Below are 13,767 nucleotides of genomic sequence, written 5' to 3'. Positions count from 1 at the left end.
AAAATAAGATGGAATAGAACAATACTATTGTTTTTTTTTTTTTATTGAAGACATACAAATATTAATATTGTGAAGAATATGAACACGGCAAGACTAACATCCATACTGCCAAATAGTATGCTTATGGAGAATCCACACCAATTTATAGAACGAAAAAGAATAAAAAGAGTGAAACCGTATTTAATAAACTAATATAAAATAAAAAGGTAACGACTACAGATATATACATAATAGAATAAAAAAAAAATCAAATAAAAAAGGACTACGTATATACAAAGGAATAAAATAAAAAAAAAAATAAAAATAAAAATAAAAAAAAAGAGTGTAATCTTGGCGAAGATGGCGGCTATGTAGCGGATGATGGTGTTGACGAGGGAAGATATGTTAGTTTCACCGCTACTTGGATTGAAAATAAAAAGTAAAGAAAGAGTTAACGTATGATCCGACTGGTTTGATTGATACTTACTAGGAGGACGGGAGGTGCGGCGGCGAAGGGAGCATGGATGGAGAATAGGTCGTTCTCCTGGAAGTGTTACGTAAAATAGTAGAAATAAATGAGTATACGCTAATTTATTCATATTATTTATAACTTACGAGCAACATCAGAACACAATGACGCGACCCTAGGAAGAACCCGTCGTGGAGGAATAAAAGTGTAGGTCGCGACAGGATCGAGATATACTAAAGAATATAAGGGTAAATAATGTATTCACATTGTCGTCTTTTTTTTTTTTTTTTTTTTTTTTTTGTAAATACATACCTTCTAATATCACGTCATATGAAGGGACAGCATAAGAAATAGGGGATGAAGTATGATAAAAGTCAATAAAACACACCGATATGACCACTATCTTCTGGTGTACTTACAGTCTATCACGACAAACATGGAAGGAGAAGAGGAAGGTGTTGGATGATGAACGGTTGGAGCAACCATAATGACACTATAAAATAAAGAACAGAATAGTCAAGAGGATACCCGTTTAGCCAATTTGATTCTTTTTTCTTTTTCACTACTTACTATCCAATTCCATTGTCAAAGAGAGTGCGGTTTTCAAATAAATTCAATAAAATAAAGCTGATTGAGTTCATGGAATAACAGTAATGAGCTCTACACTATATTCAATAAAAAATGACGGAATTCAAAGAATAAGATGGCGCAAAAATAGGAAATAAAATATCGTAAGGATAGAAAATAAATGACAGAAGAAAAAAAAATATAATTGTCGCATAATCAAATAGAGAATATAAGAAGATAAAGAACAAGAAGAAAAGGAGTGATAGTAGTTCCATTGAGTATTTTGAATAACAGAAAATAAAATATTATTTAGTCAACATATCCATTTTTTTATATTTATTTCAAATTACCTGTAGGGTAGCATTAAATACGTCCTCCGAAGAGGCGATAACATATTTTTATATGTTGCTGTACAGGTTGATATTCACTTTGAACACCAAGAGAGATTTCAAAAAGAAAAAGAAAAAAAAAAAAAGAGAAAAAAAAAGAGAAAAAAAAAAGGAACTATTATGCAAATTTACATTCGTTATCGATCGATCGAATGTCTCAGTTAATGAAAATAAACAAAGAAGACCCCAGTAAATGATTTTTTTTTTTTAAAAAAAAAGAAAGGAACTATTATGCAAATTCACATCAACATCACAAGATATGAATATTACATTAGTATACCCCTGTCTTAACTGTGAATATTATGATGATACAATATAAAAAATATATTTCTTTTTTTTCCAAATATGGCCTGTTGAAAAGAATCAGCTAACAATCAGTCATCAATCATCAATCATCAATCAATGACATACTCTACCGACATCTCTAAAGCGATATCTAAAAAAAGTGGTAATGCGACATTCATTTTGGGAAAGTACGATGTTTTATTTTATAACATCACGAAAAACATTTTCTTGTGACCCGACAAAAAACTTTGAAAACACTGTATTTGACAAAGAGAAGAAAAAAAGAAAAGAAAAAAAACAGATTTTTTTGTTTATTTAGAACTTTATCTGCTTTTCGGATCATTGGTTGGTTTCTTTAAACTCCACCTTAAGCCACCCTTTCATATGATTATTTCATTTTGTGTAGTCTTTCATCATAGAAAAAGAAGTAGTAGTAGTAATCGTATTTTCTGATACTTACCATTCATACTATAAATGATTTATGCAAGTAGCATCTGCTCGACGCTGAGCGACAATTTGGATAAAATTCCTCCAATGTTTTGTATTAGATTTGGCTGGGCGAAAATTTCAAACCTAATGTTTTCTGTATTCCGCGGCTGTTCCAGGTACCACAGGGACAAATATTGTAGTCACTACTTCATTACATTATATCACCCATCATCGCATATAATCCATCATCACATATAATCCATCATCACGTATAATCCATCATCACATATAATCCATCATCACATATAATCCATCATCACATATAATCCGTCATCACATATAATCCATCATCACATATAATCCATCATCACATATAATCCATCACCACATGTCATTATAGCCAAAGGACTATTCTATTTATATCAGGAGATCATGTATAGTCAATAAAGCAGAAGGGGAAAGGGTAGAAGGAGATATATAAAAAAAAATAATTTATTAAAGGAAAAAGCACGATGATAAATGAATGAATCAAGTGTATCAGTAAAAAAAAAAAAAAAAAAAAAAAAAAAAAAAAGAGGGATTTGTATCCGAATGGATCCATTCGAAAAAAAAAATAGGCTTCGAGAAGGAAGGACAAAAATATAAGCACAAACTAACGAAGAATAATAGTGATGATGATGATAATAATAATAGTAATAGTAATAATAGTAGTAATAATAATACGAGATATATATATAAAAAGAGAGAATGGGTGATGATAATAAATCAATCAATAAATAAAAAAAAAAAAAAAAAGAAAGAGAAGGACTAAGAAATGGAATAAAAATAACAACATGTGGTGATCACAAGCGCAGGGAGAGGGAGTATTTAGGAAAAAAAAAAAAAAAAAGGATGACACATTACCTATTCTGGCAACAAGGCAATACGATCATTCAACCAAAGACAATCCCCTTTCCAACGATCCTTTTCTTGAGCTACGTCTTTGACTTGTTGTTCAGTTTGCTGTCGAGTCATAGCCAATTCCAATTGTAATCTTGATTGTTGTTCCTGGGCCAATTGTTGCTTGAGTTGTTCGATCATGGCCAAAAGCTGCAGTTGTTGATGATCCTTTTGTTTCATCTGGCCTGTGGGTAAGACGGATGGACAACTGGTACGACGTTTTTCTTGTTTTGGTTGATGACATTGGGAACACACATGTTCATCTTCCTTGGGTGGATCAGTTTGCACTTGCATATGGCGGACACGGACAGATCGTCGTTTCAAAGCGGCTGCAGGTACACTACCAGAATGGCGGAGCACGGACCGATGTTCCGTTGTCATAGAAGTAGCCGATGTACTGGAGACTGTACGATTGATGGGATGAGTCGATGATTGTTGTTGGATGGATGCGGTGGCTGATGCAATGGCTGCAGATGCAACAGAAGGTGGAAGTGGTGCTGGACGTTGAGGTGATGGTCGATGTTGCGATTTGGCAGGAAGTGAAGGAGGTGGGACTGGTGGAACAATCATATCTTCTTTTTCTGACACATCACTATAAATACCTGAATCTCGTAAAGAAAGCTGACGTCGTGAGGTAGATGAAGTAATAGATCGTGTAGGTGAGGGTTGAGGTGGTGATTGTGTTGAGCGTTGATGGGTAGGTGGAAGATGAGTATTAATACCAGAAGTGGATGATGGTGGTTGATAGACTGGTAACGGGATATAAGTTGATTTTTGTTGTTTTTCACTTGTTGCTGTGGATCGGATGGTGCTGATTGTGGATATATTACTATTGTTGTGAAGAGATAAGAATGGTGTCGACCCCTTTTTTCGTAATCGATTGAAAAGACGAGAAGCACGACGGAATTGAGGATTTTGTTGTTGCTTTTTGGATGGTTTCAAAAATTCTTCAGGACCGGTGGTAGCAAGAAATTGAGCAAGTACTAGTGTATCTGCATTATTGCTGCTATTGATTGATACCATGGAACTACTGGCATCATCATCCGTCATCGAGTATAAATCATCATCATCGTCATCATCGTCATCATGAGCAAAAAATGCTGCATTCTTGTTGGGGCGAAGAATAGCTCGTTGTTGTGTAAATGTCTTGGTGGCCATATTATCAGTAATTAGAAGAAAGGAAAGGAAAGGATTTCTTATTTAAAAAAGAATGGAATGGGTTGTTGAATTATAAATAATAATAAAAGATAAAAAAAAAAAAAAAAAAAAAAGAAAAGAAAGAAAGAAAGAAAAAAGGATAAAAGAAAATATCAACTTTTATTGTTCTTTGATGTCTCCTTAAATGCCGTTACACACACCCCTTTCATGTTGATCTTGTCTCCTATATGAAAAAAAAAGAAGGTTGGAGATAACATGAAATGAAGAACGTGAAGCTACAAAAGTGTAAAATTGGCAAAATATAACAAGTATAATGAGGGTGATAAAGAACGAATGATTTTTTTTTATTATTATTATAATTTTGAATATATATCAATGATATATACAAATGATATGTTTGAGTGAATTTGAAGTAAAATAATCAAAAAAGGAAACAAAGACAAAAAAAATAAAATAAATAAAAGAGATACTAAACTATACTATCACTAACCATCTGTGAACAATCAATAATAACAATAATAACAATAATAATGATAAAGTAACAATAATAATAATCATAATAATCATAATAAACCAGCCTATTCAGTTTCTCCTTTTTCCATCGTTCCTATAGATAAATCATGAGAAAGGTTCCCGAAGCGCCATTTTTGGTTTTGTTGTCATGCGTTTATTGTTGACCAAACTGGATGAACCTTGTAAAAGAATCCCATGAGTCTTGTCTATATTTGATGTGCTTGATTCATTGATTGTTGGAGTTGTTGTTTTCATATGCGATGGTAAAACCCTATTCTCTTCCTCTCTTGGTGATGGTGGTGGTGATCTGGTTGGTATTTCCTTTTTGAATTTTAGTATTGCCAATGTCTTGTCTAATGATGAAGTTTTTGCCATCACACTGCTTTGTGCCAACGACGATGTTGCTGCTGAATTCGTTGTTGGACTAGATGTTGATCGTTTCCATTCGCGCCATCCTTCTACATCAATCAATGCCTGCATACAACCCCATTCCATGATCTTCTTTTCCAACCATTCCAAACTGACAGGTTTTGTAAGGAAATCATTACATCCAGCGGATAATGCTGCTTGTCGATCTGATTCATGAGATGATGCTGTCAATGCCACAATGATAACTGGTGATTGGAAAGCTGCTGCCCTAGTACTTGATGTTGATGATGCTTTACTTGGTGTACGTTGTTTGTATTGTTGCTGTGGTTGTTGTGAAGTGCCGTCATCTAACCTATCATTCACTGCTCCTTCGTCTTCTAATGGCAAAGGTGTTGGTGATGTTGATCTTGCTGTTTCTGCGAAGTCATCCTTGGTTTCCAATTCATTCCATTTGCTAGGCAATACACCGATGTTTTCTTGCTTTTCAATTTCTCGAATCATCTTTGTTGCATCAATACCACTCATCACAGGTAACTGAATATCCATCTAACAGATATCATCAACCAAAAAAAAAAAAAAAAAAAGAAAAAAAAGAAAAAAAAAAGAGAGAAGTCAGTTCAGTAGTCTTGTCAGATCTATAAAAAAAAAAGACATACCAAAATAAGATGAAAGCCACCCTTTTTCCATTTTTCCAAAGCTTGTTTCCCATCACTAGCTACTTCATATTTAATATTGTGTTTCTTCATCCAGGTTGATAAAATAGCTTGATTAATCATATTATCTATTATCATAATAACAAAAAATCAAAAAGTCATGTTAAAATTTTTTCCCCTTTTTCTTCCCCTTTTGCATTCCTTTTTCTCTCTTTCTTCTGTTTCAGTTTACCTTCCACAATCAACACCTTGATAGGAGGGCTCCACCAGGGAGTATGTTTGTTCTTATCCTTCTTTTTGCGGTTACTTATCCTGAATCTCAAATTCCGTTGTTGTGATGTCGTTGGAGGGCTTGTTGTTGTTGCTGTTGTTGTTGTTGTTGTTGTGTTTATTGCCGTGGCTGTGGTGGACGATGCTGATGTTGAGACAGGAGTGGCAGCAGTAGAAAGTTCCGTAGCAGATGGACCAGCCATTGGTAAAGGAGGAGTAGTAGTAGTACTAGATAAAGAGGAGGATACTTGATTTTCTGATGGATTTGAATCCGAAGGATGATCACCAAGAGGAGTTGATGCTTGATTTGTTGTTGTTAGTGATGGTGCTTCAGTTTCTGTAGAAAGAGATATGTTTGTTGATGATAATGCAGGTGAAGATGATGAAGGTAGTAAATTGGAAGATATATGTAATTCATTCGATGGAGGAGTGGTTGTAGTGGGTTGTGTATCAGTAACTGCCTGTGGAGTGATCATTTCCCTTTCAGCGACCATAGATATTCGAAGAGGACTTGCGGTACCTGATGAATCGAGATTACCTTGATGAGAATCCAAAGGCAGACTTGCTGTTGCTAATGATGTGGCACGATCATGTCCTGTTTCTGTTGTGAAGGATAAATCAGTCATGCGTCGATTGCTGTTGATACTGGAAGGATGGAATGTATTTGAGTGAGATCGAAGACGGCGATTTATGGATGGTGAGCGATTGCTAGATCCAGTCGAAGGAGATTTGGAACCAACAGGATTTGAATAATGTCGAGTAGAAAAATAGTTTCCATCATCACAACGGGGACCTGGGGATAACCTTTTCGTATCAGTACCTGGAGTAGGAGGAGTGGAGACAGAATTCGGTATTACCATCCAGGCAGGATAATTCAAGGGACAAGTGGCCATAGGAGCAAATTGAGGATCCACGATAGCATCCATCCATGCTGTATGTAGTGCAGTCAAAAATCGTCGAGGACCACAAGGTTTTGGTACAATGAGAACACGTGGAGGATGAATGGTTGCTGATGAATTTTGTAAAACTACTTCGCGTACACGTCGATAATCCTTGAGATATGAAAAATAAATGATAGCAATGGTTTTTTGAGATTGCCGACGATGTCGTTTTGAAGGTAATTCTTGTTGAACGGGTATCAATACATGTGGCGTCGTTGGTTGTTGTTCTTGTTGTTGCTGTTGTTGCTGTTGCTGTTGCTGCTGTTGCTGCTGTTGTTGCTGTTGTTGCTGTTGCTGTTGTTGTTCTTGTTGTTGTTGTTGTTGTTGTGTTCTAAATTCTTGAAGTTGTCGTTCCAAAGTCGCAATATCATTGTCAATCAATAAAAACATGGGTGGAGTAGAATGGATATGATCTTCTTCAGTTGCTGGTGTAGGTGCCTTATGTGGATTGGAAGTGGATGTACTGGTGGATGACGCTGAAGTTGTGCCAGATACAGTACCAGGAAGAGGAACATTATTGAGTAAGTTGAATGTAGAGCTAGACATGGTTGAAGTGAACACTGATGTAGGCATATGACTAATATCTACGTTCCAATTTGCAAGACAGCTGGTGACATGTTTAGCGAAAATACTTTTTTCGGTTGCATAAAGAATCATCCGGATGCCTGATAATTTTTCAACAAATTCAAACAATTCTTTCAAAGTTGGTTCACTAGCATATTGAATATTGTTGTGTAAATCATGTATCGAACGTTCCATCAAAAGTCGTCGTTTTGCATTATCGGATCCTGCTTGTAAGTTGTAAAGGACCAGATAGCGAGTACTTGTGTCGTTGATTTTGTCCACTGATAAAGTACCATTTGAATATCGTATAATTTCTGTTGTGTAAAGAGAAAGCGGTAGATCTGTAGACGGAATCCCTTGTGGAATAGCATGAGATCTTGTTTGTGTGATATCAAATGTGATTTGTAGTCGATCCGAACCATGTGATTCAACATTCAGTCCAATCTCAATGCAGGCGCCTGGGGTACATCCTTCCATGATATTGCGTAGAAGCTAAAAGAAAGGTAAAAAAAAAAAAAAAAAAAAAAAAAAAAGATGAGCTACCTTGACAAAATATAGAATGATTTTGTTTTATTTCTACTTACACACATAATTCCATGTTTAATAGCATCTTCATCACCCAAGACAGTAATACAATGTAAAACATTATCCATATGATAGAGAATAACAGATATACCTTGTTTGGAAGCCATAGCAGCAAGAGCATCACCTACATTTTGAATCAATTCACTAATATCGAATTCACGTGAGATGGGACTAACATAAGCTTGTTCTTGTCGTAAAAGTCTTGATAGAAGATGTAAGTGAGTACCGATATGACCAACTTGATTGACGATAGTATGAATAGCAGCAATATTGGTGACAGGTACAGGCATACTACAAGAGCTTAATAGTTCATGTGTATTGTTGAGAATAGTGATAGGAGAGAATTGTTCTAATGTTGTCATGACCATCATAGTAGATTCTTGAATTTCCCGTTCCAATGTTTGTACAAAGTTTTGACGAAAGGTTGCGATTTGATCCAAATAGAGATCCACCTGTGCTTGAGATTGAGCTAATTGTTGTTCCAAAGCCAATTTTTCGTTCTGTTGAAGGTTGCACAAACGTTGAGCCATGTGAAACAACCCCAGGCAATAGATCCACAAGGCCCCATGAGACCAAGTAAAGCCCATTGTACCACTAAACTTGCCCGAATCATAGAATGGCCATAGCGCATCAGCTGCAGCAATCGTCACACTTTTGTATATGGAAGAAGAAGATGATAACGATAATATGACCGACCATACGTATGCTATTGAAGTAACACCTGCTGATACTATCACTAAGCACTGACCAACTAAACAAAGAAGACGCGCTTGTTGCCAACCAAAGAATGCATTATATAAACCAAAAACTAACCAACCGAAAGGAAGTATCCAAGAAGAGTAATGTAAACATTGTATGACACATAAAAAAGAGGCAAGTACCAGCATGAGTTGTGTTTCTTTTTGTAATAATATTTGTTTGTCGTAAGAAGATGTCAATGTTAAGGCCAAAGGAGGAATTGGATCGTCAAGAGTTGAATATTCAGAAATAGCTGATCGTAAGTAAGTTAAATGAGTTGAACCAGTAGAAGAAGAAGCATGACTAAGAGTATGATCTAAACTTGGTCTTGTTGGTACACGTTCTTTATCATCAGTAGTTGAATGTTGACGACGGTGTGAGTGTGGATAATGAGACATGAATGAAAGAAAAATAAGTATGTATTTTAAATTATAAATATATACATGTATATATGTATAAAGAAAAGAATGTATATAAGTTTATAAAAATATAATATAATAATATATCAAAGTAATTAGATCATGAATATGAAATATAAAATATAAAATAAAAAAGAAAAAGAAAGAAAAAGAGGAAAAGAAGGGAAAAAAAAAAGAGAAAAGAAAATGGTAGCGGTAAACAAAAATATTTCAACTTGACTGAACCATCCCCAAAAAGGACATTAACCCCAATATTACATACTAACTATTATATTGTATTTTTATTTTATAAAGTTCGTTGATCAAGATTAAATTCTATAGGAGGATCTGTCACTACGCTAAGATTTTGTGATAAAATGGTAGTTTGATCCTATATCAAAAAGAAAAAAAGGTTAAGATTATATATATATATTATATATATCATTATTTGTTACCTTTGCAAAATGAAATTCACCCAAAAAATAATTTCCTTCTAAAGCAATTGGTAACCATTGTTTATCATCTGTCCACATTTTTGGATAAGGGATTGTATCATAATCAAACCATTCAGGACGCATTTCTTCCGTTCTAGATATAAATAATAATATTATTAAATAATATAATTTATATTATTTTATTTTACTTACTCAGTTGGAGTACCAAGATAATCAGTTACAAAATAAACGTGAACTTCAAGACCTACAGGATCATCTTCAAAAGTAAAAAAGTTGATACCTATCTTTTTCATATCTTGAGCTTTAATCATGGATTCTTCCTATAAATTATGAATATCAGTTTTATATATTAAAAAAAAAAAATTCATCAATAGAGTTTTACTGTCAATTCACGATGCGCAGCTTGCAATACAGTTTCACCAGCTTCCAATTTCCCTCCAAACCCTATAAAATAAATAAAAATAAAAATAAAAATAAAAAAAAAAAAAGAGAGAGGGAGAGCGACAATTACCATTGAACTTATTCATGCCAAAACCGCGTTTCTTAAATCCAAGTAAAATCTAATTTCAGAAGACAATGTCAGTTTATTATTATTATTATTATTATTATTTGATGCCATCGTAACTAATAATAAATGCATTACCTTATTTTTCGATTTATCCAAAGGAAATACCAAGGTGAGTGGTTTTTTGGATTTAATAGGTAACATGATTAATATGGACTACTGTTGAGAAAAAAAGGTTGGGTCAGCATAATGAAAATGAGCCTACAAAATAGAAATGGGACGGTTAGTATGAAAGTGAGTCACACAAGTGAAAATGGATTCATCTTGCCAAATTGGGTCAATCATGCACTTACCAGATATTTCCAAATAAGAGAGCCTTCAAATCCTACTTTTTTCTTTTTCTTTTTTTTTTTTACTTACAACGCAAGCGTTTAACCGTCGCGGATGTTTGTTATCCGGATTATTGTTGCAATCGAGAGAACACCGAAGGTCGAGATCCACTTTTGATAAAGTTCATAGCCAGAGAATGTATGTTACGAGCAGCGTTATGATCCCGTTGCCATACACGTCCACAACTTGTGCATGATTGGACGGCATGCAATTTAGATTCACCAACTTTTATGTTTTCCAAGGACTTAGTACCACAATTGCTGCAAACTTGACTAGTGAGATATTCATCGATGTTAGCCACTATCAATCTTCCTTGTTGTTCTGCCTTGCGAAGTAGCTTCCGAAAAATATTTGCAAGACCATGTATTTTCCCTCTGAACATGCGTCTTCCAAATGATCCATCCCCTACACATACGACAGTGGTTATATTGCTTGGTGTTTGGCTGAAAGGAAGCTTTTTCCACTTGTTCCTAAAAAAAAAAAAAAAAAAAAAGATGTTTGTCTATCTGTCCTCGATCCTACCAAAAAAAAAAAAAAAAAAAAAAAAAGACTACTTACAATTTTGATTCCTTTGCTGTAGATGGAGGGTGTTCATCAGATGAGGATGGTGGTAGTTGATCGTCAAAAGAGGATGGCGGTGGTGGACGTCTTCTTTTTCTTCGCGTCGTTCCATCTGTTCTAGTTCGAGCCATGACAACTGCTTCACTTGGATGATGATCAGGATCCGGATTGTATTTCTTGCCGCCATTAACGAAGATATTTATCCTTTCGTCTTGTACCTTTTGTTTCCCGATGTAATTGAGGAATCGCAGCCGTTGTATTTCAGTACCATAGAATTGGACCAATTGGGGTAAAACATCAAGTAATCGTTCAATATACAATTGTATACCATCCATACTGCTTGTTTTGGGCGACGGTATTGAAGATTCAAGTCGATCGATATTTTGAGATTGTTTCGTTTCACAAATAGTGTTGTTCGTTTTCTTATATCCAGCTTTCACGTAATACTCTGCTGAGGAAAACTTTCGTACCTGGTGTCGTTCGGAAGGATCGCTATTGTCGACAGCCACGAAGACTTCAGTAACCCCAGGGTCTACCCCCCATACCTTGCATTCTTGCATATCTTCACTGGTAATATCGTCAATCGAAAGAGAAGGCAATCGGTCTTGATTCACTATTTTTTTGAAGGGAAAGGAGGTTGCATAGCCATCTGTCGTAAAACTGTTTTCGAAAATTCCATGTCTAGTTCAATGAAACAAAACCAGATTAGTACTAGATCATTCTTCTCCTTTTTCTTACCTTTTAAGCTTCCGTAAGTCAAACATATTAAAATTCGGGTGAGGCTGGTTTGGTGGGATCGGTGTAGAAGATGGACTAGCCAAACGTCCTAGACCAAAATGTTTTAGTATTGTTCCAAGAGATTGATGATCGATGTGTATATATTTGCGTGTGAGTCTTGGAATGGGTATGATAGTGAATAGTCTTGCTTGCTGCTTTGCCAGATATACTGGTGGTGCAAATCTTCCTTCGCGAATCTCTGTTTGTGCTGTAGTAATGGCGTTTTGTATATGCATAATAGATTCAGCGCTGAAGCCAGCAGGTAATTTCTCTGGAATAAATCGTACACCTTCATTGATAATATTTGTAATAGCGCGAGTCAACGATGAGCGGCGGCGATGGTCTAATCGTGTCCATTCAGGCAATCCAGATAAAAAATGATATGTCCACGTGCGTTTTGCTTCATTCTGAGGTATGGCTGGTAGTTGAGAGTCTATTTGATTCCATTGTTCCATCTTGCGTAAGATATCAAACATGACAGGTAAGAAAAATTCTGGGTAGGAGGAGATTGTTGCAGTCGTAATAGATTTCGCTGAATGTACAGGATTTGGTGTTTCAAGGTCCAGTTGTGTCATACCTATACTTCCTACACTTGAGGCTGGAGACGGGATGTCCATTGACTCCGGGAGTGGGTCTGTCGATGAGCTAGCTATAGACGAGCCACGAGATGCTTGTACACTTCGACGTCGCGCTTCTTCCGTAGTAATCAATTCATGTATATTGTTCCATTCGGTACTTGCTTCATCCATGATGGTCAACAGTGATTCATTGAGCTTGTCGTCAATAGCTGGATCGTATTCAATTTCTGGCCAAACTGGAGGGAACTTGTCATCATTGACGGTGGATTGGTAAACAAAGTGAGCAAAATGCATAGCATGATTTTGTGCCAGTTCCTACACACGAGTAAAAAAAAAAAAAAAAAAAAAAAAAAAAGAGATGAGAAGGAGAAGATTTGTACTGATTTGCCTTTACTGTTCTTGTAGATATACTTACAGGAATCATGCGTCGAAGGCGGCCTTGTAAATATGCTATATAGAATCCATCAAAATTTTCGACAACATGAGAAAGGAGATGAGTTGAATAGGTTTGTGCTGTTGAGGATAGAATACCACTGAAAGCAATTGGAGATCGACCAATAGGGGAGGACACCTTTTCACATCGTGCCAGAGGAAATTGCTGGATAAATCGACGAAACACAAAATTGATATTATCACGTGTTGCAGCATCGAAAGTCGACTGATTGGTGAATTTGCCACCTAGTAGTAACTGGAAGATACCATAGAAGAAAGCTTGTTGAAAGAAACATGAGAGCAAAGGTAACCCGGCATCAAGACGATATGTGAAGAAATATAATAAAAAGAGATGACCCTTGATCACAAGTTGGCGATTGAAGTCCACAACAGTTTCCACTCCTTGAACAAACTGAGTCTTTTCGTCATCGGTCATATCTAGGAGTAAACCATACAGGCCATGTTTGATCGTGTGAGTTCGGAGAGGAGCACCAGAAAGTTCTTCGTTCTTGACCTTTTGTCGTTTTTTCTGATCAGGACATAAATTACTTGAGGAGCGTGAATGAGTTTTTGCCAATTCATGACGCCCAGCAGCGATACATGTGGGACACGGTTTGCGATTTGGGTTTTCTAGTTGAAGAGCTTCTTGTCGACCTTGGTTGGCAGTTTGCTTTTCTTTCTTTTCGTCCTTAGCCTGGCGTCGTTTGGTAGTCTGTTTAGAAATAGCTTTTTTCTGTCGTTTGTTCGCTACCAAATAATGGGAAAAAAAGGGTAAATGATATTAGCTTATTTAGAAAGAAAATTATAAAAAGTAACATACCTG

At 35.7% G+C, this 13,767-nt stretch overlaps 5 protein-coding genes across 5 annotated transcripts; all 5 read right to left on the bottom strand.

The window, feature by feature from the left end:
* Positions 1 to 3,021: 3,021 nt before the first annotated feature.
* Positions 3,022 to 4,273, bottom strand: BX664DRAFT_370796 (uncharacterized protein; the record flags this gene model as incomplete). Its single annotated transcript, XM_051548646.1, has 1 exon — positions 3,022 to 4,273. Exon 1 carries the CDS (start codon positions 4,213 to 4,215, stop codon positions 3,022 to 3,024), a length of 1,194 nt encoding a protein of 397 aa, XP_051403461.1. The 5' UTR covers positions 4,216 to 4,273.
* Positions 4,274 to 4,833: 560 nt separating this feature from the next.
* On the bottom strand, positions 4,834 to 9,431 carry BX664DRAFT_292628 (uncharacterized protein; the record flags this gene model as incomplete). The annotated part of the gene is made up of 7 exons (XM_051541997.1): positions 8,110 to 9,431; positions 7,166 to 8,017; positions 6,904 to 7,072; positions 5,983 to 6,477; positions 5,754 to 5,878; positions 5,450 to 5,643; positions 4,834 to 5,365 (listed from the first exon to the last, which is right to left on the bottom strand). Exons 1-7 carry the CDS (start codon positions 9,244 to 9,246, stop codon positions 4,834 to 4,836), a joined length of 3,504 nt encoding a protein of 1,167 aa, XP_051403460.1. The 5' UTR covers positions 9,247 to 9,431.
* A 33-nt stretch (positions 9,432 to 9,464) lies between these two features.
* BX664DRAFT_325848 (NUDIX hydrolase domain-like protein) lies at positions 9,465 to 10,825 on the bottom strand. Its single transcript, XM_051544109.1, has 7 exons — positions 10,627 to 10,825; positions 10,345 to 10,425; positions 10,213 to 10,261; positions 10,084 to 10,145; positions 9,894 to 10,021; positions 9,702 to 9,834; positions 9,465 to 9,637 (listed from the first exon to the last, which is right to left on the bottom strand). The coding sequence occupies exons 2-7, from the start codon at positions 10,408 to 10,410 to the stop codon at positions 9,554 to 9,556; spliced, it is 522 nt and encodes a 173-aa protein (XP_051403459.1). The 5' UTR covers positions 10,411 to 10,425; positions 10,627 to 10,825; the 3' UTR covers positions 9,465 to 9,553.
* Positions 10,826 to 11,324: 499 nt separating this feature from the next.
* BX664DRAFT_248986 (uncharacterized protein) lies at positions 11,325 to 11,723 on the bottom strand (the record flags this gene model as incomplete). Its single annotated transcript, XM_051540271.1, has 1 exon — positions 11,325 to 11,723. A coding segment is annotated over one exon (399 nt), but the record flags the coding sequence as incomplete, so codon positions are not given.
* Positions 11,724 to 11,804: 81 nt separating this feature from the next.
* BX664DRAFT_75381 (uncharacterized protein) lies at positions 11,805 to 13,090 on the bottom strand. The gene is made up of 3 exons (XM_051549727.1): positions 13,044 to 13,090; positions 12,928 to 12,962; positions 11,805 to 12,827 (listed from the first exon to the last, which is right to left on the bottom strand). Exons 2-3 carry the CDS (start codon positions 12,934 to 12,936, stop codon positions 11,892 to 11,894), a joined length of 945 nt encoding a protein of 314 aa, XP_051403457.1. The 5' UTR covers positions 12,937 to 12,962; positions 13,044 to 13,090; the 3' UTR covers positions 11,805 to 11,891.
* Positions 13,091 to 13,767: the final 677 nt, after the last annotated feature.

This window comes from Halteromyces radiatus (assembly GCF_025201355.1).
Source record: "Halteromyces radiatus strain CBS 162.75 chromosome Unknown BX664scaffold_2, whole genome shotgun sequence".
NCBI lineage: Eukaryota > Fungi > Mucoromycota > Mucoromycetes > Mucorales > Cunninghamellaceae > Halteromyces > Halteromyces radiatus.
Note: the sequence above shows the minus strand (reverse complement) of the source record. Positions and strands in the feature narration are given on the sequence as shown.